The sequence below is a fragment of the Stegastes partitus genome, unplaced genomic scaffold, assembly GCF_000690725.1.
Source record: "Stegastes partitus isolate 25-593 unplaced genomic scaffold, Stegastes_partitus-1.0.2 Scaffold430, whole genome shotgun sequence".
Taxonomy (NCBI): Eukaryota; Metazoa; Chordata; class Actinopteri; family Pomacentridae; genus Stegastes; species Stegastes partitus.
In genome coordinates, this window is record NW_007578161.1 from 415,609 (window position 1) to 441,800 (window position 26,192).

The 26,192-nt window shown below is 42.3% G+C and overlaps 1 protein-coding gene across 1 annotated transcript; it reads left to right on the top strand.

The window, feature by feature from the left end:
* Positions 1 to 3,698: 3,698 nt before the first annotated feature.
* abr (ABR activator of RhoGEF and GTPase) lies at positions 3,699 to 23,631 on the top strand. Its single transcript, XM_008286083.1, has 3 exons — positions 3,699 to 4,716; positions 9,461 to 9,469; positions 23,622 to 23,631. Coding segments are annotated over exons 1-3 (813 nt in total). The 5' UTR covers positions 3,699 to 3,914; the 3' UTR covers positions 23,624 to 23,631.
* Positions 23,632 to 26,192: the final 2,561 nt, after the last annotated feature.

Genomic DNA, 26,192 nt, shown 5'->3' on the forward strand with positions numbered 1-26,192 from the left:
GAAAACTGGTTCGACTTCTTCTTTACTGATATGAGGTAATCACAAGGGAAGTACAACTGTCTCAGCTGGGCAGCTGCTGTTATGAAATCCACGAGCATGCTTGTAGATTAACCAGCAAAGTCCATACATTTCCTGCAATATAATATCAGGCTTGTGATCAGTGATTCAGTTTCATGCCTGCAGGCTAGTTGCAGCCTTTCTAGTCTATTCATTACAGTAACCCAATCAGGGCTCTCAGGCCTGCAATGAGTGCTGATCAATGGCTACTCAGAGCTTTTAGCAGAATGATCTTTCAGTTCTGGGCAGGGATCCAAGTGGGCACTCAAAAAATACCAAGTGTTCATCTCTGCCTCCACCCTCTGCTCTGTGCCTCCAGTGATAACTTTCTTCTGCGTTGTATAGTGTTACAGCTCTATTTTACTGGAAGTCTGCTGCTTGGCTGCTTACCAAGTTGTTTTTTCATCTGGACACAGCTGCGTGGATTCTGCTGAGATTAAGGTGATCCCATTTTAGGGAGTAGCAGAGATGATGTGCGTCAATATGAAAATCACTGTGAAGAAAAGTTTTCAAGGTAAGAGGAATCTATTTTATTTTTTTTTTTTTATCATTGCTAAATCTAAAAATATTAAATGCAAAATAGCTGCTTGTCTGTGGTGCTCCAAATCCAGAGGGTGGAGTGAGCTGACAAATTCTCAGCATATTTTTTGTGGCAATGATAAAATAGCAGCAACCAAAACAAGCAGGAGTCTGAGAATGTGTTTACTCCAAATTATGAAATGCGCCGGTATCCAGCGGACGAATGCACGCCAAAAACAGTGACGCGAACATACGGTCATAGCAGTATGCATGTTTCCTCTTAGACTGATAGCAAGTAGCCTGAAGAGCACAGGCTCACTCAGAACTCTTCCTGAATGTCAAACCACAGAAACCACCAGCTAGAGGGAAGGAAAACAGCAACAGAGCCAGTCTATATCCTCCTTTTATAGCCCTGCTCTGCAATAATGCAAGTTGGCAAATCACTTCTGTTTGGGGAATGCCTGTCCATGCAGCTCAAAGAATAAACGCCATAGTAAAAAGAAAAATGGATTTGTGTTTATCTAGTACAGGAGGCCTCTTGAGGCTTGGCTTCTCATTGTCTTTCTGTGGCACTCAGAGTAACGTACAGCCTTTTGTGATTCCTGGATGCCATGGTATGCATTTGTAATATGTTCTGATGAAACAAACATAATAACTGTAATGGGAGTCCAATGTTGTTTGAACAGAAAACCAAAAGCAATGAAAATAAAGCTGAATTCAATAAGGTTTGTTGTCTTTGTTCACAACTTTAAGTTACATTTCTTTAGTAATTTATCTAAATCAGTCCAAACTACTAGATTAGCAGAGACACATTACATCTACTGTACTTTAGCTAAAGGTGTTTAAGTAGTGCTAAACTGCAAAAGCAAATAGAGAGTTTGCTGCTCGCTGTCAAGTCATCTGTGATTATAATACAGAGTTTTGACATAATTGCATATTTTATATTCAAGTGTGAACCTTGTAGTGACTCAGTATTTGGAAAAAAATGAAATTATTCAGCCATTGCCTGTGATCTAATGAGTACACATTTCCATTATGGGAAAATGCACTCATGAATTTGGTAATAAACCACCATTTTATCTGACGTACTGTGTTCTTTTGCAAAAAATAAAAATAAAAAGCCCCTTTAATAGTTGCACTGCCTGATGTAAACATCTAAGCACAAGTTAAAGCTGGTTTGTTGATGGCTCACTAACAGTCTACTTGTTGCATTCAAATGCTGTCGGAACTCTTTGCTCTGGAGGCCTTGACAGGTGATACTGTGTGGTACTTCATTACAATTAGATATTTTATCTGAAGATACAAGACGTATGAACCACTGATTGGAAATATTTAAAGAAATAACTATCAGAGGTGTTGTTAGGATCTGGACATATTTGCCATTTCTAGCTTTCTTTAAATCTAAACCTGACAGTTTACCCATTTTCAGGTTATATCAGAGTAAAATTTATATAAAATGTGAGATACTGTGCTCTAGGAAAAGTAAAAGCATCCCACTGCGTTCTATGCTTAGCCCATGATCCACATTATTATCACACTGAGACCAGCAGTTTCAAACTACAGGCCTTGGAATTAGTTTTTATTCATGATGATTTACAGCTATAATCATATGTCACATTCATGTTCTCCAGGTATCTGCGTGGGTTTGCTCCTCCCGCATTACAAAGACATGCATGTCAGGTTAACTGATGATTCTAAATTGGCTGCAGTGATGAGTGTGAATGTGCATGGTTGTCTGACTCTGTGTTGGCCCAACTAGTGGCCTGTCCAGAGTGGATTCACATCATCTTCGTTTTCATCAAACCATTCAGTGACCCCTTGTGGCCTATGGGTGGGGGTGTTCATCGTGGAGGAGATCACTCTCATCAGGATAAAGGTGATCACTCAGAACAGCTTTGTGTTGATTGGCAGTGGCCCTTCCCTCCAAGGCGACAAGTACACTGATAACATGCCAGCAAAATACCCCTCACAGCATAACCAAGCCACCAGATTCCCTCGATGCAGAGGTCTAGGGTTCAGGAATTTCCTTTATACTGTCACGCTTCTCCACATGATCTGCATTATTGTTTGTTTTCTCAACTACAACCAAAACCATGTGTTGTAGTTAAGAATATCTTTATTATCCCTAAGGGGCAAATTATTGCACAGGCCGCAGTAACCACATAATCCAAACAATAACGAGTACAAAATAAATAAAATCTAAAAATATACAAAATAAACGAAACAAAATTAAAAAGCTATGAAAGCGTGCTTGTAGATATACTGTCGATGTGTGTCTGACTAGTGGCGTTGTTAAGTGTGGGCGTCCAAGGTTATAGTCCCAAATGTTGTCTGAACAGCTGAAGATCTAAACTCTTTTTGTGCAAGAATAACACAAGAATAACAAAAGAAATTGCTCTGGATGTAGTCATCTGTCAATCCAATAATACATTTAAAACCCTCAAAATGAATAGGATATCTCAAAATAGGCTGATCAATTATTTTACTGTCAATAAAATTCTGATCTTCTCACTAAAGTCAAAACATTTTTCTTTTATGTCAAATGTTTTATTATGGTGTTTTTTTTTTTTCGCTTTCATATTCTCACAGGAGGATATTTGCAGCTTTTACATTATTATAGTACTGAGGTTTCCCATATAAAACATGACCTCTAATCAAAATAGGAAAACACATTTAAGTATTTTATTTTAAGGTGCTGTAGTTAGATAACTTACACTATGGACAGATTTTTTTTGTCAGTAACACAATTGGCAGATTTGCTCTGTTTATTATTAGTAGTATTTTATTTGGGGTGTTGCATTTAAGGGTGAACTCGTTCTTCTCAATAACACCTGCATCTCTTCGCCTGCACTATTTAAAAAGCAGTGCAGCCAGATTACTATCAATATAAACAGCTTTAAGTCATTTGAAATTAACGCAGCTTTCAGGTTACGGTAAAAAAGTAAAGCCCCCAGTCTGTCAAGATCCTAACAACGCCTCTGCGTGCTGCGTTGATTTGATGTTGTCGCCGCAAAAGCGCACACGCCTCATGTGTCCGAGCTGCACATGAACGCAGCACGTCTGGATCCAGGAAGAGCGAAACTTTTCAGCGGAGTCGCAAACTTGTTCTCCGCATCACACTCTCGCACACGGAGCGCGTTGTGGCTGTCAGCTGTATCTGTGGGAGGCTGAAGATGGTCGGAAAGTGGTCCAGTTAATACCGACACGGCGTTTTGTTGTCAGAGAGCAGAGGAGGACGGGGGGAAGGTGGATATCTGCGACAGACTCGCCGCTAACTGTCGGTGAAGGTAGAACAGTTAGCTTCAGCGTTCCTCCCAGACTGCGGCCGCAACATCACGATGTGGGAGCAGGACGAATTCGCGAAACACTGGAGGAATGAATTTCCCGACGGAGAAGTCCCCGAAATGGACCTGAACTCCGTGGAGGACATCGAGTCGGAGCTGGAGTCGTGTAAAGGCAACCTGAAGCGGCTCCAGAAGGCTCTGGCGGAGGAGAAATTCAAGGTGATCTACCTGCAGACCACCATGGCTCGGCAGAGGAGGAACGACCCGGAAAGGTTCGAAGGCAAGGACGAGAACTTTAACGCCGGCGGCACGTTCGGCTTCTCCAAGACGGGGAACGTGAGGAAACCACCGCGGCGGGACGATGAGGGCGGCAAGGTGTCCGAGTCTGGAGGCGTGAAGCCCCACGCGGCAGGTAACACGGCGGGGCTCTCCGCCGTCTTCGGCCGGGACCGGAGCAGGTTCAGCGGCAAGACAGGTAAGCCCGTCCCCATCCCCGTCCCGCCGGTGAAGCCCAGCTTCCACAGAGTGGAGCCGGCCCCCGTCCGTCCAGCTAATGACAACGAGGAGAGCAGCGACCGAGAATATGAAGACACGGAGCTCAACGAGAATTTCGTGAGGAATAACTTGTTGGCACCGAAGACCGGCGGCAGGGACAGCCAGAGGACGTCCAACGTCTACCGGGACAACCGGCGGCCTTTCCGCCACAGCAGGGACTTTGACTCCGGGGACGACGGCAGGCTGTCACCGTCCTTCCCGCAGATCCTCCGCAGAGCCTCCCGGGGCTCCGGGTGCAGCACCCCGGACCGGAGGAGCGACGGCTACCTGAGCTCCGACCATGACGACTCCTCCTCAGCAGGTACAGTCAGCACCACCACTAGTAATGCTTATAAAACCATAAAAACATAAGAGTTTAATATTGCACCAAGTGGCTCATATGACACCACCAGCAGTGCAATCAATGCCAGTTCTCACAGTGTTGATTAACAGTGTGGAGGCCAGAGAAGCTGATCAGACTAAAGTAGAGGTAATGCATGTTCAATGTGCCAAGGAGCCTGACTGCAGGGAACTGGAGACAAAAGAGGATGAAGAAGCTGTACAGATGCCAGCATACTTCAACTTTAATCACTTATGTGGCATGTTTTCATAGATAGAGAGGTTTTCATCAAGCTGTGATGGCTTCAGCGTGCACTCACTGACCAGCCACTCAATTTTTATTTATTTTTTGGCTCAGCCTGTCCTCCAGTACACAGTGTTCCCCGATTGATCAACAGTGTTATGTGATTTATTTATTTATCTCTGGCTCTTGCTTCCTCCTGCCCAGCTCCTCCGTTCGGAGCGGACATCGTGAAACAAAAGAGACGCTGCCTGAGTTTGGCTCCAGACCAGACCCAAAGTAAACTGAAAGAGGTGCCGTGGATGTCAGACATGACTTAAAGGAACTGACACCACGGCCACAGTCTGCTGCAACACAATACTTTGCAGTCACTGGCAAAACAGGAAAAGTTAGCGACACCAGCGCTGATGTAGAAGTTTGCTTGGTGAAGCCCTGCTCGAGCATCACGTTGGGTTTGTCTTGTAGATTAGTGGTTTACCTCAAACTAGGCCCAGAGTAGTCAGTGTCTTTGTGCTTTTAGTACAGTATGCAGCCTGGGAACTTAGATACAGTTTCACATGTGTATGCAGGGTTTTCTTTTTATGAAGTACTGTGCATGAAGTGGTCTGTCTGGCTTGACCTTTAGGAGTTGCGGTCTGACTTTTGGGAACATTATGTGTTATTTTTTTAACCTTTATTCAATCAGGACAAAACCAACGATTGAGAGAAAGCCCACAACGGTGCCTTGCAAACACAAATGAAGACATTAAAATGTAGATTGAACATGTGCACCACCACTCAAGGACACTGCAGACATGTTGAGCCTATACATTTGTCTAACCTAAGGAAGCATGATGGGTGAAAGCAGCAGGAGAATGCAATGAATGAGTATCATAACCCATATTTCTAAGTCTTAAACGTGATGATAACTGGCTGTAGTGCATTGAGTATAAGTTTTGTTTTCCTTCGAGTTGTAAGCGACGGCCAGCCGAGCTCCTCTACAGGATACAGAGACGGGTTCTGAAACTGTCACCTGTGATCAGTCCAAACTGTAGCTAAGAGGTCTGCAGTGGGGTTACATCAACCTCAGAGGAGCTAGCTGAGAAATAAAAACCCCCTGATACAACCCGATGCATTCAGCACACAGTCAGTAGCTGCTGTGGTAAAAAGTGCTTCTTAATGCTTAACATTAGTCACTGCAGTTATTGGAGGATTCACACTCCTTCCTCCTCCTGGTACAATGTCAGGCAGGTGCTGCTTGACGCAATATCCTGTAAGTTCAGTGGTGGGTTAAGCGCCACGCACATTCTAACTTCAGTAGGAAACAAACTGATTAATGCATTTGCTATACAGATTGGAAATGTGCAGGATAACAGAAACGCCTTTGGACTGAGTTCTGGATGTGGGCTTCATCATGTTCAGGTGGTCAGAGTTGTCATGACTTAAAAACATGGTGCCACGTATATTTCAATAAAAGCAAGAGGTAGACGACTGGAAACGGTGATTACAACACAAACACAACAATATCCTCCAACAGACTGTTTGTATTTCAAGCACAATGTGTTTTACAGTTTGAAATATGAGGAAACTTTCCCTTCGTCTCCTGGATTGACTCTGATGTGTTTTTGGCTCAGTCCGATTTGGCAGTGTGGCTTCATTCAGTGCAGAGGTTTCAGTTTACTATTACCCTGAAGACTAGGAATGCCTTGTGATTTCTGTGGAAACTGGGATTAATAAATACATGTTGGAATGAAATAAATCCCACAGATAGACTGTCTGACATAGATGATCAATAAACAAAACCCAGCGTGGTTAATAAGGACATTCCTGCATGTATTAAACAGTTGTTGGATCCATTGTTCGTGTCTGTCACGTCTCAACTCTTGACGACAAAACTGACAGATTTGTGAGTGCTGTTTCTAAACACATTCTCCCACAATGCACTCTGCAAAGTAAATTTAGTACTCCACTTAATATATGACTGGGATGGATGCAGCAGAGAATGTGGCATGCAACACCCACCTCCAATAAGAATGAAAAAGGTGAAAATGAATTGGAAACATTTATCTGTGCAGGAAAAAAACTCTTAAATCAACTGATTAAAGTCATAAAGACAAGTGAGATGGAAACAACCACACAATTGTCATGATAGTAAAAGCATTTATTTTTTATTTGACTTATCAGAATCATTAATAGGAAAAAAACTCAGGGATTCAGTGATGCAATAACATGCTGCCACCCTTTGTACTATAACTATTTTAAAGGTTTTGCATTTAGAGAGTGACAGTATAAGCAGTGTTCTTATCTGTATAAGAATTCATGCATTATTAACCTGACAGCCAGCATGGATGTGGCAACGCACATTTTTGAAGTTAGATAATCTGACACTGATGAAATGTGTGTAACTATACGTTTATCTTATTTTAGACATATTTGTATGTAGCTCACAGGAAAGTTTTAGGCTACAAGTACAGTAAAGTGAGAGGGATGACATACAGTAAAGGACCACAAGGACTCATGGCGTGTCCACTCCACCAGCTGAGCTACCAAGGCACCCCTAAGAGTTTGGCAGTTTGGGAAATCCACTTATTTGATTTGTGTACAAGAGTTAGATGAGAACATTGACACCACACTCATGTCTGTGTACCAAATCTGAAGCTAGAACAAGCAGCTGGTTAGCTTAGCTTCACATAACGACTGAAATCAGGAGGTAGCATTTTTGCTGGGACAGTCTAAAGGTAGCAAGAGCTATCAGCAAACACCTTTAAAGATCAATATTTTTTAAATGTTTTGCAAAAAAATCAAAACGTGGTTTGATTCAAGTCGGGGCTGAGTTACGGTCTCTATGAAGTTATTTGCAGAATGTTGTCTGACTGACAGAAATCAACTTTGTTTATGCTTAGACGTAATTGTCTGATTGCACTTATTGAAGCTGACTGCAGTGTTTTTGCGTAAATTGTTAAAACTGTTTAAAAACAGCTGGATAAAGGGAACAGAAATGTCATATTTCACCTTTTCCATGTTGTTTTCTACCATTTGCGCACCGTTCTTCTGCTATATTTGTAATTTCAACAGCTGTTTGTCTCAAAACACTTAACCTCTAATGTTTGATATTTAATTTTTATGATAATTAGTTGCTATCTAAAATTTCATCCTCGTGACAGTCCTATTAATAGTCATTCTGAACAGCTAGGCCGGAGGGTGCAGTGGAACACAGGGAGTTAAAGAGAGGAGGGAGGGAGACATGATGTAATTAAAAAATAGGAATAGTGGTGCATAATTTCAGAGTTACAACGCCTCGCTCCTCTCTCAGCCCTGCACAGCATGAAGCAGATGTAAATGTACAGTTGTAAGTTTTGGAAAGTTTCGCTCCCTGTCTGACGTCAGAGAGGTGTGGGGGGAGGGAGGTTTCTAACTGTCTGACAGTTCTTTGTGCAACTAGGATAGAACATAAATCTTGTGTAAGGCCACACAAAGTCTCTGTCCACATGAAAATGCAAAAACGCAATTGTAGTCCTGTCAGGAGCACCAGTCCTCTTATCTAACTGCATGCAAGTAAAAAAGCAAATTTTCCAAAATACCAAACTATATCTTTAAGGCTTCTGCTCATCAGGAATTGGTACGTCAATACAATTTTATATAAGCTGTAGGTAGTAGGGCCTAAAGCATGTCTTTTATTCCACAGCCCCTGGAGAACAAGGGTCCTCTGAGTAAAATAAGTAACACGGAGGCCGATCCAGGAAACAGGATTCACACAGATGCTGTGGCATTGCCTTTTAGACTTCCTCAAAAAAAAAGTGTGGCAATATTGACTGAGATTGTCTGCATGTCATGAGTCAAAAGTGAGTGACTAAGTTAAACATGAGAATAGATTGAGGAAGGCTTTCTGAGCAAACAGAACGTCTCTGGTGACACATCCGTGTGTCCAAGTCTGTTCTGTCCTTTTAATATTAGTGGATTATGGTCGGCTTGGTGCTTATTGTTAGCTCGTTGTTTCCCTTTTACCGCTCTGCTGATAGCATTTAGTAAGAACTTAAGGGTTTAGTGAATAGTTTGTGGTCTTAATGATAGAAGAGGATTTAGGGAACTGACTAATTTTACACTTTGGGTCAGAAGCCTCAAAATACAGAAGTATTAGTAACATCCAGGCACCAGTGCTGTGAATACAAAAACTCAGATCCTGTTTGATGTTGAAATGATTTGAAGCAAAAGTGGAAATTTTTATTTTTTTGAAATGGCGTTTAACAAACAGACAAATGTGTGGGAAAGAGATCGAAAAAGTACAACATGGATGAACTGAATCGAAGGAAGGAGCACACCTGCTGAGTTTTCCAATCGTGACACGCCCTTCGCCTTTCCATCGGAGCAGGTCGGTGGGTGTATTTTCCCATAAACCTGTGGGTCAGCGAGGAAAAGCACTTACTGGAAGTCTCTTAATCTATTCCATCTTTGTTGTCCCACCGGATATTGATGTTTTGCTCTGACAGCTGGGATAATCAGTGGAAAGACTTTAATTGTGGTTAAAAACAATGGAGGGTGTGTGGACCTGTGGGAAGAACTGGAGGTATTTTCGGGGGGCCTCTGCCCATCAGGTCAAAGTTTTCAACTGAAGTAACAACAGTGGTCTGGCCTCCTGGTCTCTCAGCATGATGGGATGTAGTCGTCTGTTACACATGAGCGGTGGGCTCATGCCAGGGGTCTTGCTCATGCTGATGCCTTTGTGTAGGATGCGTCTGCTGGGAAGGGGTCGTCCATCAGGTCATATGAGTCTGAGGCCGTCGCTCTGGCTTCTCTGTGTGGTTCCTGATTCACCTCTGATTCACAGCACTGTTGGTCTAAATCTGGATTAATCCGCTGTTATTGCAAGACTGTCGCAACAAGCATTGTTGCGTTTTTGCTGATTTTGTTGTGATCTCATGTAGCGAAGTCCGGGGTCATCAGGCCAGGATGCCGCAGACTACTATTGGAAGTGATGGACAAACTCCAGTTTTCAGCTATTCGAGCTATTTGAAGCATTTTAATACAGAAACATCTGTTTTTTATTGAGCGCAAGCAAAGCAAGGATCAAGTGTGTTACCTTGTGTGTTTTTCATCACACAGCAAACTTGATCTCCGGAGAAAAATGTTTGTTTTTGTTCTTAAAGTAAAGCTGAAGGACTTGCTGGTTAATTGAGTTCATCGTTCTTCAGTCACATTGCCAGCAGGATGACGCGGCTAACCGGGCTGTTTCCTGTTCCTCTAACCTATAGCACATTTCTCTGTTAAACATTTGGTCGCTCAGAAAGTAAACAGAAAAGAACTTCTCATTCAGTTAGTTCACATTCAAGTATGCAACAGTTTTGCAAGAGATTTTGTATTTGAATTTCTGTCAAAACTGACGTAAGCAAGGCCCATCCATCCATCCATGCATCCATCCGTCCGTCCATCCATCCATCCATCCATCCCATCCATCCATCCATCCATCCATCCATCCATCCATTGTCTATACACTGCTTAATCCTCACTGGGGTGGACACCCTGGACAGGTAACCAGTCTATCACAGGGCTACACTTAGAGACAGACAACCAAGCACACTCACATTCACACTTACGGACAATTTAGAATCACCAATTAACTTCAACATATTTTTGGACTGTGTGGGAGGAAGCCGGAGAACCCGGAGAGAACCCACGCTGCATGGGGAGAACATGGAGACTCCACACAGAAAGATCCCGGGTGTCTTCACCGAGATGCGAACCGGCGAACTTCTAGCTGTGAGGCAACGTTGCTAACCACTGAGCCACCCTGCAGCCCACAAGGCTCATTATAGCAACGATACAATTTCATGTGGGCAGCATGTTAACATGAGTCATCATATAACTATCCATCCATCTGTTATCTATACGCCACTTCTTCTGAGGACGGTTACGAATTATCAAGTAGTCTCAGCTTGATTTTGGACTGTGAGAAGAAGCTGGACCACCTGGAGAAAACCAGCGCAGGAACAGAGAGAACATGCAAACTCCACACAGAAAGGCTCTAATCAAACTAGAGAATCGACCTCAGGACCTTCCAGCTGTGAGCCAACAGGACCAACCGCTACACGTCTCAGAACTAGTAACACTGATGAGGTGTTTTCTGTGGTAACAAGTATTTCACTTCTATATTTTGGAGCTAAATTCTTTGGAGTGAATACTATAAATTTAGAACAACATATTATACATCATAGTCATGTCTGGAAAAAAAGGCTCATCCTGTGGAAATTGTTGGTATTTCTTTGTACACGCAAACACTTGATCCTCTTTGAAACACTGTCTATAAATATGTGCTCAACCAAATGACAGTAAATACTGACTGTTTTTCAGTCATGTTCAGAGGTTAATGGAAAAAAAAAAGAAAGCAAGCACCTCCCTCCACTCCCTACAAGCACCCTCAAATCCATAATGTCACAACAGTGCTTTCCCTGTTAGGTGCCAGTCATTAGAACCTCCTGAGGGCGGGGCAGGTGCAACCTCTCTGAAGAGATTGTTGGGCACCAGACAATGGGAAGGTTTGCGACGCACAGAGCAAAATGAGCAAACAGAGTGCTAGCAGGATTTTGTCACTACCTCAGTACAATATTCTGCCACAACCATTTGATGCAGGTCCTTCCCCCTACTTTCCTGTCTTCCTCTGTGTAATCAAGCCGAAAGGCCAAAAAAAATATTCAAAAAAAAAAAACCAAAAGGAAAAGAAAAACTGCTGAACGATGCAACGCTGACCCAGAGCCTGCAGCTAAAAGAAAGAAACTAAAGGCTGGATGGACACAGTGTGAACCAGGTGGGTGTCCTGAGCACAACAAGGACACTTTTCTAGAAAAGTCTTATGTGGAATTTGAGCTGTAATTATCTAATGAGCTTTTCCACAATTAATTAAACATGGTGAAAAAAATGTTTAGGGTTTTTAGTCTTTTTATTGTTGATTTAAAAAGAAAAGATTATTAAATATGTGAATTCACATTGTAGTTCTGCATGGCAGTCATACTTACATAAGCAAATGATAAAGTGAATGACCAAAAAAAAAGATTTTGGCCTCCATCAGTTTCCTATAAAAAAAAAAAAAGACATTAACATCAACCCTAATGTGAGTAATGGCCTCAGCTTGGCCACCCTTATGAAAATTGTGTGGCTCCACCAGTGTATGAGACTGGCAAGGCATTTGTAAAGATGTCCAAGTGGTTCCAAATAAACCATTCCACTGTAAGGCGGCTGTGCTGATTTCAAGCGACAGCCAATTTGTCTTTGACTGGCCGCCCCAGCAAATTCAGCCCAAGAGTAGACTGGTGGGTGAAAAAAAAAAGAAAAAGTCTCCAAGAAACTCAAAATGTCTTCACAGGATCTGCAGGTACCGATTCAACTGCTGGTGTCAAAATATAGCGTCAACAATCATACAGATGTTGCACAAATCAGACCTGCACAGGAGGCACATTCGAGTCCCGTTGAAATGTTGCAGGGGGATTAGAAACCGACAGCTACATGCAAGAAACCCCTCAAATATCTTTCAACTGAAGGAATGTTACATAGAAGAGTGGTCACATTTTCCCGCAAGTTGACGTCAGACTACGTAACGCCAGCGAGCAACACTAGCTTCTGAGGAAAAGGGCTTGCTCACTTTTTCCACAGAGGAGTAATGCATGTATTGACGTCTTTACTTAAGATGCAGCTGATTAAACTTTGTGGCGTTATTGAAGTATACCGCCTTTATCTGTAGTGTTTCGAAGTGACTCAAATGTTTGCTGGTCCAAATATGTCAGAAAAGGTAAGATGTGCCTGGGATGTAGTCGTAGGAAAAACAAACGGAACCCCTTAAAAACAGCCTTAACATACCGACAGCCTTGGATTCCGACTCCGACGTGACATTTTATGTCACAAATAAGGATAACGGCGTATTATCTGACTGAACAATCTGATTGGCTACATTCAGACTGCAGGACTTGATGCTACATTCAGATTTTTTTTGTGAAATCCGATTTTTTGTGAGTTCGTTCACATTTCTAATTAAATGCGACTTGTATGTGATCTGCTGTGTGAACTTCATACGACCCAAAAGTGTCCCGCATGCGCAGAAGAGGACACGACGACGTCACATGCTGCGAGCATGCTCAGTGTTTATGGAAGTAAACATGGATGGTAACGGTGGAGCGTATCTGCCACTCCCCCGCCGCCGCCGATGGTGGAAACAGAAGTGTGACCGCTAAGTAAACTAGCATCAGCAACCAAGTACTGCCTGTGCGTTCCGGCCACTTCCATCCCGTCGGAGCGCTGCCCCGGGGTGGAAGTCCGCGCTGAATATTTGGATATTCATCATGAATTGGATCTGTGTTGTTCAGACTGTCATGAAAAGATCAGATACAGGTCACATAGGAGAAAAAAATATTGGATTTGGATCACTTCAGCCTGCTGTCTGAACATATTTATCCTTGATGTCAACCGATGGGTCCATGCACAAGTGCACCAGTCAATTAGGCATGAAATCCAGCGATGCGTAGTGTTCTAACAATACACTAGTTATTATAACAACTATGAACAATAAATATTAACAACAAATGCTTGTATCTCGACCTCCGTCTTGACAATCCGACAGCCTTGCTATCCGACATAGAAGAAGGTTTTGCGTTTAGTGTCGGATTATCGAGTCATGACTGTATTTATTGTGGCTGTATGTCAGCACTGCAGTGTAGATAATTAGGTCCAGTGTGATGCATAGATTGTTAGTGATTTTATAAAGTGAGATAATGATCAAACCGATGCCAAAACGATGGAGAAAAATGATTGTTTTCATATTTTTCCAGTTGCTTGAGCATTAGATGACCTCATACTATGGATAGGAATTTCTCTGAAAGATTAGGAGATTATTTCCACCAAAAGTCTGACAGGTTTCTGCAGCACAGCCTGTTGTCATGGTAGGCCTGTGCTGTTACATAATCTGATGACAGGTTTGGCTTTACATACCACGTCTCGTTGCTGATGGCTTCAGGTTTCATTCCAGCATACATTACAGGCAGAATAAAAAAAAAAAAAAAAGCTGATATTTTTAATAAAACTGTTATGTGACGGGCTGGTAAGTAGATATGAGAAGAAGGGAGGAAGCAAACCTAGAAAAGAAATGGGTTTTTGTCAGTCTATTAGAAAGTGACTGCTGAATTTGACACACATATTTCTCCCTTCATCTTGGCTTGGCTTTCTTCCCTCAGATAAGCAGGGCTTGTCCAGGCCCGTCCTTGGAAAGCATGTTCAGGAGGGGAACTATGAGCCTGTCATATTGTCTCCATTTTAGCTCTCTGTGGTGTGAATGGAAGCTCCGAGCATTTGCTTTGTTTGTGCTTTGCTCCTAAACCTGTGAATTACAGTTTACAGGCTCTGGGGCCGTCTGTATACGAGATGGGTGCTCACTTCTGGCGTCTTCGTGTTATAACCGGACAGTTTGACAGCTCCAGTTAGGGCAATGTCCTACTGCAAATTAAAGGTTTGGCACTGTGGCAGACAAAAAAAAAAAAATCCCCACAAATCAGGGTGAATCTTTCCCCAAACACTGGTTTATCTTCTTATTTCCTTCCTCTGCTGTAGAGCTCAGGCAGACAGATAGCTGCTCCTGTGGTGAGTCAGCTTCTTTGGGGTTTCACATGAGCATAAAGAGACACACAGGAAATAAAATAAAATCTTAATAATGTTTAGAGGACTTAATCACAGGAATTAATCACATTTGGTTCTGCGAAATTCAAATTTATATTTTTTTCCCTATTTTGTAGTATTTTATAACATTTTTATTTTTACCTTCTTCAAATCTAAAATTTCTTCCAAGTGAAGGCAGTCAGAGAATCCATTGCTTTAAATCCTGAAAACTAAAATACTATTTATGGTCTGACTTGTCCCTGTGTTACCTTGGTGATGAGTGTGTCGTCGTGGTTGCGCAGGGAAGCAGGCAGGATGTATCTGTGATGAGGAGGAGGTGTGGGTTTTGCAGCATCATTTCTCGCTTATGAGATGGATGCAGGACTGAACGTTTGCATGTGTGCGGAAGCCTTGACCTTAGTTCTATATCAGGGGTGTGAAATGCAAGGCCAGAACCTGCAGCGCTTTCCTATCTGTGATATACGTCTCAGCGCAGAACGTGCAACAGCACACGCACACAAACAGAAATCAAGGTCAGATCTGGCCTTATGTAATTTGTTACATATGTGGGACTGTGCAAAATGTTTGGGGAGTACTGAGCATGTGAGGATGCTGTTCAAGATGATGGCACCAGGGTTTTTTTTGGAGATTAACTTCATTCGAAACGTAGTAAACAGAACAAAATTTGGTGTCAGCATCTTTTGCCTTGAAAACAGCATCAGTTCTCCTTCATATAATTGTCCACAGTTCTCCAGGTGCTTGGCAGGTAGGTTGTTGTAGACGTCTTGTAGAACTTGTCGCAGTTCTTCTCTGTGGCTTTAGGCCAGGGGTGGGCAATCCTGGTCCTGGAGGGCCACAGTCCTGCATGTTTTAGATGTTTCCCTCTTTCAACACACCTGATTCAAATGATCAGGATCGTTATCAGGCTTCTGCAGAGCTTGATGATGAGCTGATCATGTGTTGGAAGAGAGAAACATCTAAAACATGCAGGATGGTGGCCCTTGAGGACCAGGATTGCCCACCCCTGCTTTAGGCTGTTTCAGTAGCTTCTGTGTCTTCATATAATCCCAGACTAACACCATCATGTTGGAATCGTAGCTCTGTGTGGACCAGCTGTTGCAGGACTCTGCTTATGTCTGAGGATACTTTTTATATTGACTCTGGCTTTCTGATAGTTTGCTGTTGCTGTCATGCTGATTATCTGACGTCTCCCTCTCAGGTGATGGATATGAATTTGTACTGCATGCTACCATGTGACAAAGTCTACGTGTCACTTCTGAGTCGTCTGTCAGCCAGAGCAGTAACGGACTAAACTCCGTACGGTAACTTGCGGGTACTTGTAAGGGGCTTTTTTCATCATAGCTGGATTTCCCTCGATACGATCCCAGGCTCAAATGACACATAGTAAAGCTACTGTCGCCTCGTAGAAACTCCTGTGATGCAATACCCTCCCACAGTCCACTGACGTCAGCAGCCGCAGTCGTTACCTGTTGAAACTGTGGGAAACTATCAGCTTGGTTTTACTGTTCAGTGCTTTTTCTAATGATGTCAGGAACACAGAAGGTTACTGGGAAAAAATTTACATTAAAAGACTTGTTGGCTTTATTACAGTGCAGATGGTCTGCTCCTCACAATATGGCTTCAGCATCGTAACAGCAAAGCTTTGTTAACGGTACCTGAATTCCCATCTGCTTACTGTTTATGCTTCACTGGCATGCTGCCCTTTGTACGTACGTGTGTGTGTGTGTGTGTGTGTGTGTGTGTGTGTGTGTGTCCATTCCTAGAATCAACAAGGGCGTGGACCTCCCCAGGGTTTGTACTGGGGGACAGAGCTGCGCCACAAAGATTTTCACATTAAGAGGAGCAGGAAAGGGCTACAGGCCACTGGAGGTGACCGTCCTCCTGTCACAGCTGAATTCTCCATTCGCTCATAACACATCCTGCTACTGATCAACGTTTCTGTCTCTCTTGGGAGAGGGCTGAGCTGGATTACTCCCCACTCTCACCCGCTTTCGCCCTGAGCCAACCGCTCCTATAAACAAAGAGTGAAACAAACAAAGCAGATATCTCACTCACTGAGTTTCCTCCAGGTTATGGCTTGGAGCTAGGGTTTTTTTGTTTTTTAAACAGACAGGAAGTGCAAACTCATTCTTGATATGAATTTTCTCTCAGTTGAAATCAAGTTAAGCAGCTGCAAGATCTAGGAGTGCCTGAGAGCCGTGGTTTTCCTGTCAGTTAACTGATTCATACGGCTCTGCAAATGAGCAAACCACAGTGTACCCTGAATGGCTGTAGGGCTGGCATGTATTTTCATTATTAATTGCCCTACTTGTTGTTTTATGTTGTTTTTAATAATTAATTATTGGGTCTGTTAAATGTTAAAAAGAATATTACTTTTTTTTTCAATTAACAGTCCAAAATCACATATTTTTTTATTATTTGTTTATTTTTTAAAATTTATTCTTACATATGGCGGCAAATGTCAAAGAAAAACAGCAAATCCTCACTTTTGCAAAGCTAAAAACAGAAATTGTTTGGCATTTTTGCTTTAAAATACCTTTATCTTGCTGTTTTTAAATTGCAGATGATCAGAAATGAGAGAAAACTGGTTTTATTTAGACTCACCTCATCCTGTTCTCTCTGGAAGGCTTCCCATTTCTATTTCCCTCTTAGCTGTTAATCTGTAAGGACACCATGAGTCTAATCGGCTCACTAAATATTTCGGTTGCTAGTAAAGAGTTGTTGGTATTTCACAATCCCTCTCACTGTAAATTGGTCTGGGAAGGATTCCAAGCTGCATGTTTATGGTAAAAAAGTGCCGTTTGTTTTTTGGGTGATATGGCAACATCTTCCAACCAAAGTCAGTCCACTTGTGGTTCTGTATCTGTTAGCTGATCTAATGTAGATGCAGTTTGCAGGCAGACAAACACCTTCACTCTTTCTCTGCTGTTGGAAAAAACAAACAAACTTCCTCTTAAACCAGAGGCAACACCAGGCCACCTACGATTGGCTGACTGCTACGGCTGCCATGGAGACCCCAGTGTGGTGTGTGTGTGTGTGTGTGTGTGGTAAGAACCTGGAGTGTGCGAGCATGTGCATGGTGCATATTAGCCCCACAAAGCCCTGAATTCTTCTGTGGCGCACATTGCATGGGTGTGCATGGCCTCGTATGCCAATTCACGGCTCGGAATGATTCTGCAGATTATGCAACACGCCACACAAAACTGTTACGCTTGTTGTGTTCAGTTCCTAAGAGTACTGCATGCACGGAGCTCCACCTGCTCAGTGTTAAATACATACAGATAATAAAGACATAGATGTAGGAAATAATAGAATAAAATATGTAAGATTTATGCATCAATCTGAAATTTATTTGTGCGATTTCTGTCGTCATTGAGTGTTGCTGCATATTGTTTTTATTTGTGCTGTAGCAGACATTTGAAGTTATTATTTCATATTATATCACACCTTTCAGGAAGTGTGTTTGCACTGTAAAATGTCACCCTCTGTCATGACATTTTATTTCATAATGTCACACTTCATGACAGTGTTAGCCGTCATCTCACCTTTAAGTCACTCATATCCTCTCTGCCTCTCTTAACCACCAAACTCTAACAAATTAGTGTAATTAGCTCCTATTCATTGGACATTGTTATTGTGACTAAACCAGCTTGCTGCTGTGAACATCTTAGCCTACTGATGCTGCGTACCGTGCCTAGCTGCCTAACTGGCAGGGCCGACTTGTACGCTTAGATTATTATTAGGTTGTTGTTGGCGGTGTCAGCTAGCTTAGGTTCACCACAGAGAGCCGTTTCGTTCTTCACAGAAACGTTTCTGTAACCGAAGAATATCTTTAGCATCAAAACACAGATCAGCTGCGGTAACTCTGAAACATCCTATTGTTAAGCTCTATTGTTGAGCTTTTTATTGGCCTGTATTTGATAGAGAGAAGAGAGAGTAGAGCGACCTGCAGCACATGGTCCACCTGACTGGGAGCTGGACCAGGGATCTGCTGCTGAGAGTGCATGTGACTGTATGCATCAGGGCTGATACAGGTGCTGATTATTGGCAAGAAAAGGCTTAGAACCGATATTTGGAACTACATTAACTGCAATATTTGAACAGAATATGATAGCAGGGAACGTGTTATTCATAACAAGTCTTCTTCCTTATAAAAGCTGACTACAACTGAATATGTAAAATATATAAAATAGGAGTGACTAAACTAGGATGCTCTCCTCTGTTTATGTGGGATCGACTCAGATTGAACAGTTTGTCTCCTGCAGGTACTCTTTTGCTGTTCTTTCACTTTTATTGCTCACTATGACCCATATCTTAAAGCGTTATTATTAATTATTATTTTCCAGACTGTGTTTCAGGGTAGACTTGTGGCTGCTGTGTAACTTAGCCGCTAGGTGTTACGTCGCCTTAGCCACTTTGACAGTTGTTAGTTTCTTGGTTTGTGGAGATGGCTTGTGTTTCTTTTTTGGTTTTTGCGGTGTCTGCTCGAGAGATATATCCGAGACATTTAGTGGAGGCTGCGACAATAAGAAAAATGCCAGATATCGGCCATGATAATCAACCAGGCTGATAATCGGTATGCGCTCTAACCACTTTGCTATCACATTGAGGTAACTCTGAATGAACCTGCTTGTTAGCTGCTGGTATTCAGAGCAGATGCTAGTACATAAAACTCCCAGTCCCAGTCTGACCAGGCATCAATTCACCATGGAAGTTGGGGTTATCTACTGCTTAGAGCTGATTGATTTGGCGAAAGTATCTAATTGGGATTTTTTTTTGACAAATAATGTAATTTGATATGCAATATTACTTTTTAAAGTCCAGGTTCAGTGCAGGATTCACTGTGTAGTATGTTTAAAACATATGACAGAGTGTTATTACCTGAGATACTATCAGAAGCTTGGCTGTCACACAAGGAGGACGGTACGAGTTTGTAAAACCACTGACACAATTTAAACACCAGGTCAGATGTGTTCAAATACGAATGAGGTTTTGATTGATTGATGAGTTGCTTTTTGCTGATAGTATTGTTTCATATTTTGACCTAAAAACTTGATTAGTTGTTTCGCCCTAGTACAGCTCAGCTCACTCATCAGGTTGCTGAGGTGCTCCAGCTAACTGACCCAGTCGCAGTCTCCACCCTGAGGCCTCAGCACCACACCCTCACAGACTTAACTGTCATCTAGTGTTTGAGTTTGTGAGTTCATGGAAGCACCAAAAAAAAAAAAGGACTCATGTTTAATTCTGGGTTTGATTAGCTGCTCAGTTGGTCATTCCATTTTAACAAATTACCAAAAATTGTGAAGTTCATGAGCCCCGATCACCCTGGGGATCCTAAATTTTAGAGTAAAAGCCAGTTTAGGTGCTTTTATAACGGTTGTATGTGGCTCTAAGACTTCATATGAGGCTCTGACCTGATGAGATAAAGATCAGATTTGGCAGACTGTCCTAGATTCACACAGACGCTGCACTGAGTGAAATATTTTTATGCACCAATCATGCAGCATCAAGCTTCTGTTCTGAAAGTACGAGTCTAAAACTTAATTCACCTCATTAGCAATGCATGTGTAATGAAATGGTGTCGAGTGCGATCAGTAAAGTTGCCTTAGGTTGTTTTTTTTTTCTACCAGCAGAAAGAGGAAATGGAAATGGCCATCAGGTGTTATTAGGAAACATTCAGCACATCGCTGCATTTACCACCTTGTGCACCACTTACAGTGTTTCATCAGTAATATTTAATATTGTAAAGCAGTCACATGTTGCAGAAGGAAGCTGAATGCAAGAGACATCTGCTGACTAAGTCTGGTCAGGAGGGAGACCATAATCTTAACAATGTTCCTTGTTCAGCTGTTTCGTATCGTTTCATGGGCGGCGTTTGATAACCACAAGTGCTTAGAAAGCTGAGTATGACAAAAGGAGAGAAGACCAAGCAGCCCAGTCTGATGCTTATTTGCTAAGAGCGTATTAACAATGTCCTTCTAGACAAATCTTGGCACTCAGCACATATTTTGCCGCCGAACAATTATTTCAAGCTCCTTTCTAAACAGATGGGGAGAAAGCTGTAACTGTAATTTCAATGTGCACTGGGACATTTGCAGTTATAGAATTACTGGACAGACTCTAAGAAAAAATACTTGAAAAGTTTGCTGGCATTAGTGCAACTGCATGATTGGCTGGATATATGCTGGTTCAGCTGACAGAAAATGAGTCACAGAACGTCAATATTAAAAAAAAAAATTAAATAATCAATCTACTGGTACATAGGATGCTGCAAGGTGCCTCGTAGCTAGAAGGTCGCCGGTTTGCCTCCCGGTGAGGACACCCGGGATCTTTCTGCGTGGAGCCTCCATGTTCTCCCCGTGCAGCGTGGGTTCTCTCCGGGTTCTCTGGCTTCCTTCCACAAGTTCCAAAAACATGTTGAGGTTAATTGGTGATTCTAAATTGTCCGTAGGTGTGACATAAAATGAGTCATAAAATGTCAATGTAAAAAAATAAATCAATCTCCTGGACATAGGATGCTGCAAGGTGCCTCGTAGCTAGAAGGTTGCCGGTTCGCGTCCCGGTGAGGACACCCGGGATCTTTCTGCGTGGAGTCTCCATGTTCTCCCCGTGCAGCGTGGGTTCTCTCCAGGTTCTCTGGCTTCCTCCCACAGTCCAGAAACATGTTGAGAGACTGGGAGCTGGGATAGACTCCAGCCCCCCGCAAACCTAGTGAGGATTAAGTGGTGTATAGATGATGGGTGGATAGATGGTACATAGGAAAACACTATTTTTGATCTTCACCGTCTTGATCACCCCGTCTGCATTCATTTGCCAGTACCAGGTTGCTTAATAACTTTATTCCTTTCAGCGTCTACCGTAGTCTGTAAATAATACCGTTCCCCTGTTACACAAACTGAGTGAAAAACCTGTTTTAGAGCGCTGAGCTGAGTCCAGACAAAACAATTCCTGAATCAGATGCTGTTCTTCTGCACCTGTGTGGGGTACATGCGCTGCTGCAGGTGTAGCCAGTAAAAAGACACGTTCCCCGAGAATCCTGCTCTGCATGTGTTACATGTTCAGCGTAGCCATGGTGTACGTGGCAAGTGTTGCCTTTATAACGTCTCTGGTATTAACTTGTTAAAGTGTTTTCACTACACGCCAGGATCTCAGATATGTAGGATGACAGTAAGCAAGTTGTGAACACGCAGTAGGTCTGACCTGCTGGTGTGTGAAGTCCTCATGGTGACAGTGTTGGTGTGTCAGATGGCAGCCATGTCCAAAAAAACCTTTTCACGGACTGTCCTGTACCAACACCTCCATAACTGGGAGGTTTTGCTCTTTAGATTTCATACCAGGAGATGTTCTCATGACCTGACTTTCTTTTTCTCCTGAACAGTAAGGTATTACCCCTCAGCTTTGCAAGACATAGTGACTTACTGGCCTTTACACTCTTTCTCAAGAAATCTATTTTTGCTGTCAGCTGCACACCAGGGAATTAGTAAAAGAGGGGAAGTACAATGATGTTAAAACACCTGCACCGGAGAACATAAAGACATTCTCGGTTTTCTCAGTATGCTCAGGTTATTATCTTGAGGACATCCTTTGCTACGCCCATCACTTTGACTTCCTCTTATTGCTGGTTGAAGATAGAAACAAACACCCAAATAAGTGAAAGAGTTGCATAAAAAAGCATTCAATGCTATACTGCACTGTCACAACGTTCTACAGTTTTGTTCTACCAGATAGTCAAGATAGGATGGCCTGCTTACAGGGTATCTGACCAGGACCTGTGGCAGAGAAAGGAAAGCCTTGTTGCATTTCAGGTCACAGGAGCTCCTGTTGTGGGTATTGGGTGTCATTGTGTACCATCTCATGCGGAAACACCAGCCACTCAGAGCCTGCAGGTCAAGGGTTAAAAGTATAGGTGTATACTTAGAGAGAGATCACTCTGGTAGAAAGTTCCTTCCGCTGAGCTCAAGCTGTTTGCTCAGTGTTGAAAAGCTCCCTGCAGAACCAGACACTGTTTGCTGGCGCACCGTCATAATTGCTTTTTAGCCGCAAGGTCTTGGCAAATGAACTGAGATCAGTGCAACTCAGTGGTGTTTGCTCTCAGGATCTGATCTGAGGCCACACTAATTGTGCAACTTTCACTGCCTCATTGTAGTAGCTGTTTTGTTTTTGCTTTTCCTTGATTTTTAAACATTGAAGAGATTGTCATGTGGATCGTTGGGTCAAGTAGAAAGTAAAAGTTGTGTCCCAGATAACTGTGACACAGAGAGCTTTCTGGTTCACAGACAGCCCATTCATTTATTAGCACACTGAAAACAGGCTGATATGGATGAATGGAGCTTTCACTCTGTCTGCAGTGAGTGTCTCATGTATCAGTGTGTGGGCTGTCTCCTGTCCTGCTGACACAGTTAACCTGACTCAGGTGGTGTGCCAAATGGATAACCAATCCCTCTGCAGCTCCATCATCAAGCTCACTCATCTGTGCTGCACAGTGTCAGCAGCTGTATGCTGCTTTATGGAACAGCTGAAGCTTTACTGTCTTCTATTGTCTGTTTGACTTTGAGACTTTGAGCATCACTTTGGCAAAAGGCAAGGAGGTAATGAGAACGATTGATGACTCCTCAGATATTTGAAGAGTGCTGCTGGTTCGTCTTTCCTTCCCTGCTCATCAAAACCCACGTCAGACATGTACAGGTGAATGGTCCTGCAAGCTGCATGTAGCATAATGCTAGTTAGAGTCCACTCTCACAGGAGGAGATCATCCAGTGGGATTGTGGGATGTTGGGGAGATAGACATAGCACCCTCAAGTGGGCATCTGGACCAATAACAGTTTAGCTGTGGTGTGCTCATTTTCTTTCTGTTGAGTAGTGTTTACTTTCTGTTCTTTGAACGCTAATTTGAAGACCCCCTCTGGTGTCTATATGGTGCTATTTTATATGGTAGAAGACACATACCGTACAAAATGAGCAGTTAGTACCACAACTGAACGTGTCCATCTGAGACTGCAGAGGCCAGATGATTTCAGAAACACAGATTCAGACTTCTGGGTTTCATTTGTAAGAAACCTAAGCAAAGGAGTTACATCTATGGCATTTTATGGCAGGACAGGATCACAATTTAATGGAAAAAAACATCTAAATGCGCAACTTTGATTAGGAGATAAGTTTTTAAGGGTTTAATCAACGACTGAGGAGGAACTTTATCAGTGTTACCATTATGTTGTAATTATTTAAGTATTAGTAATGTAATTAAATATCAAGTACTACTTATGTGTAAAGAGTTGTGTAATGTTTTCTATGACTTTAGAAGAACGAACTCAAATATACCAAAATAACTACAAAAACAATATCTGTCAGACACAGCTAAGTTAGGCAAGAAACTGAAGGTTTGGGGTTTGAAAATAGTCTGGAAGGATCTAAAGACAGACCTGAGATTTAGACCATTTCTCTGTGCATCCGTCTCCTGTGTGTCCCCCCCAACTTTATAGAAGTGCATTGCTGGATGTTGTTAGAAGGAATTTGAGTGATTTGTGCTAAACTTCCAATTATTTGAAATGTTTTCCAATGACCAGGCATGTCACAGTACCAAAATTCTGGTAGGGTGTTAGAATACCACTGAAATTTTTAAATTTTCAATGCCAAGTTTGATACCACAGCAAACAATACACCAATCAACTATTTTATTATGTTATAGCATTTTCCCTTCAGGTATTTCTGAGCCTCTGACAAGCTTCAGATATAGTTGTTTATGTCCGTCTCCGTCTCCGTCTCCATGTCTGTGTCCATGTCTGTGTCCGTGTGTCTGTTGGTTGACTTTGCTCCCATCTCACCTGCTCAACATCCTCCTCAGGCCGATGCTGTAATAGGAGCATTAGGAAGACAACAGGGGCTACTGCACATTGCAAGCTAACTCATGCTATATGTTGACAGACTGAATGGCTATTAGCACCACCACCCGTCCAGTTTGCATCATGAGCTGTCAGCCTACACTAGTTAGCCCTTGTGAACACTGGATGTGCAGCATTGCCACAACACATGGAGCTGTCACAGTTCACAACCCATAACGATGACATTTCAGATGTGACCATTGTGATAACATGTTGGCAATATCAAGTAACAACCAACATTTTTAACTGAATTCTGTGGATCTGGATGTCTGTCTTTAAGCTCCTTTGTTGACGTGTTTTATCTGTTTGTTCTGAATGTGATGACACCATTTACAGACTTTTATTTGTTTATACCTTCCATACCTGATCATCGACTCAAACACTAACATCTCCCTGCGTGACTTTTGAGATGTTCTTTTACGACAAGACACAATCGACCTCTTGCTCTGAATGCACTTGCAGACCTCATTTCCATAAAAATCACAATCTCTTGTAGAGTACCTGTAGGTCAATTTGCATCAGTTCAATTCTCGGCCACTTCTGTAAAATATATTGGCTAAATTTTGAGAATTTCATAGTTTTCAGATGTTGCTATTATTGTTTTTTCACTTTCAAAAATGGGTTCAGGGTCTCTCACAGCCATGGAATTTAGTGAGCTCACAGATAACGTTGTTTACAGAAGATCCAAATTGTCTAATGGTTCCAGCATTTTCCACATGTCTGATTATTGGCAACGTTTTTGAAGGAGGGTGGTGTTGCTCTAAGTGTATATATATATATATTGGTGTATCCATATTTGGGCTTTCCAGGTTTGACATTTTGGGGGTGAAAATACAAAAGTGTCCAGGTCTTAAAACATGCAATTTACAGGTTTTAGCCAAAATATTTTAAAGAACTTAGGTTTGAGACACAAATAAGTAAAAAAATCTGAGATACTACACCAGCACATATCTGGAATTCTGCCTGGACTGATCCCTTTGACAGTTTTGGTACTTCTGGTATCACAGAAAATAAGTACTTTTCAGAATTTTGGTGTCGAGTTGGTACCAAGGTGTCAGGTCACGACATGACATCCTGAACAGTGACTACAGTTTTCCTCTACCTCACCCATTAATGCTTTTAGATTCCATAAACTCACTTATTTGTCTGACAGAGAATCAAAATCTTCCTTATACTCTCTGTCCACTCCACACAGAAGACCTTTGCTTGGTCCTCTGAGCTTGTGTTGACAGAAACTCAACACTAGAGGGCAGTGTTTCTTTAATGACACATCAGTACTGGTCCTGTTTTTGCTGTCTACATTATTGCACCTTATTCAGTAAGGTATAATGACACACACACACACACACACACACACGATAAGGTTTTTATTTTGTCTCTGTGTTTTTAGGTGTGTTTCACACCTCACCCTAATGATAGCTTTTGCGGTTAATAGGCATGACTCAGACAAGCAGAAATCATTTTGTTGACTGCAAACACACACACAACACTGTTTTTGTGTGGACTTTTCTGGTCCCCTCTCTGGGATGGTTTCATGCTGACAGAAAAGCTCCCTGCACATGTATGCATCTGTAAAATATAAAAAAATAAACTCGTCTGTGCGCAAACGCTAATGATGAGCACACAGCATAAATAACACATGAGGCGTTTTTACAGCGAGTGTGCACGTTTGAGTGCACGTTCATGTGTGTGTGTGTGTGTGTGTGTGTG

Bases quoted from the DNA above. Each gene is read 5' to 3' on its own strand.
- abr (XM_008286083.1), top strand. From the start codon at position 3,915: ATGTGGGAGCAGGACGAATTCGCGAAACACTGGAGGAATGAATTTCCC.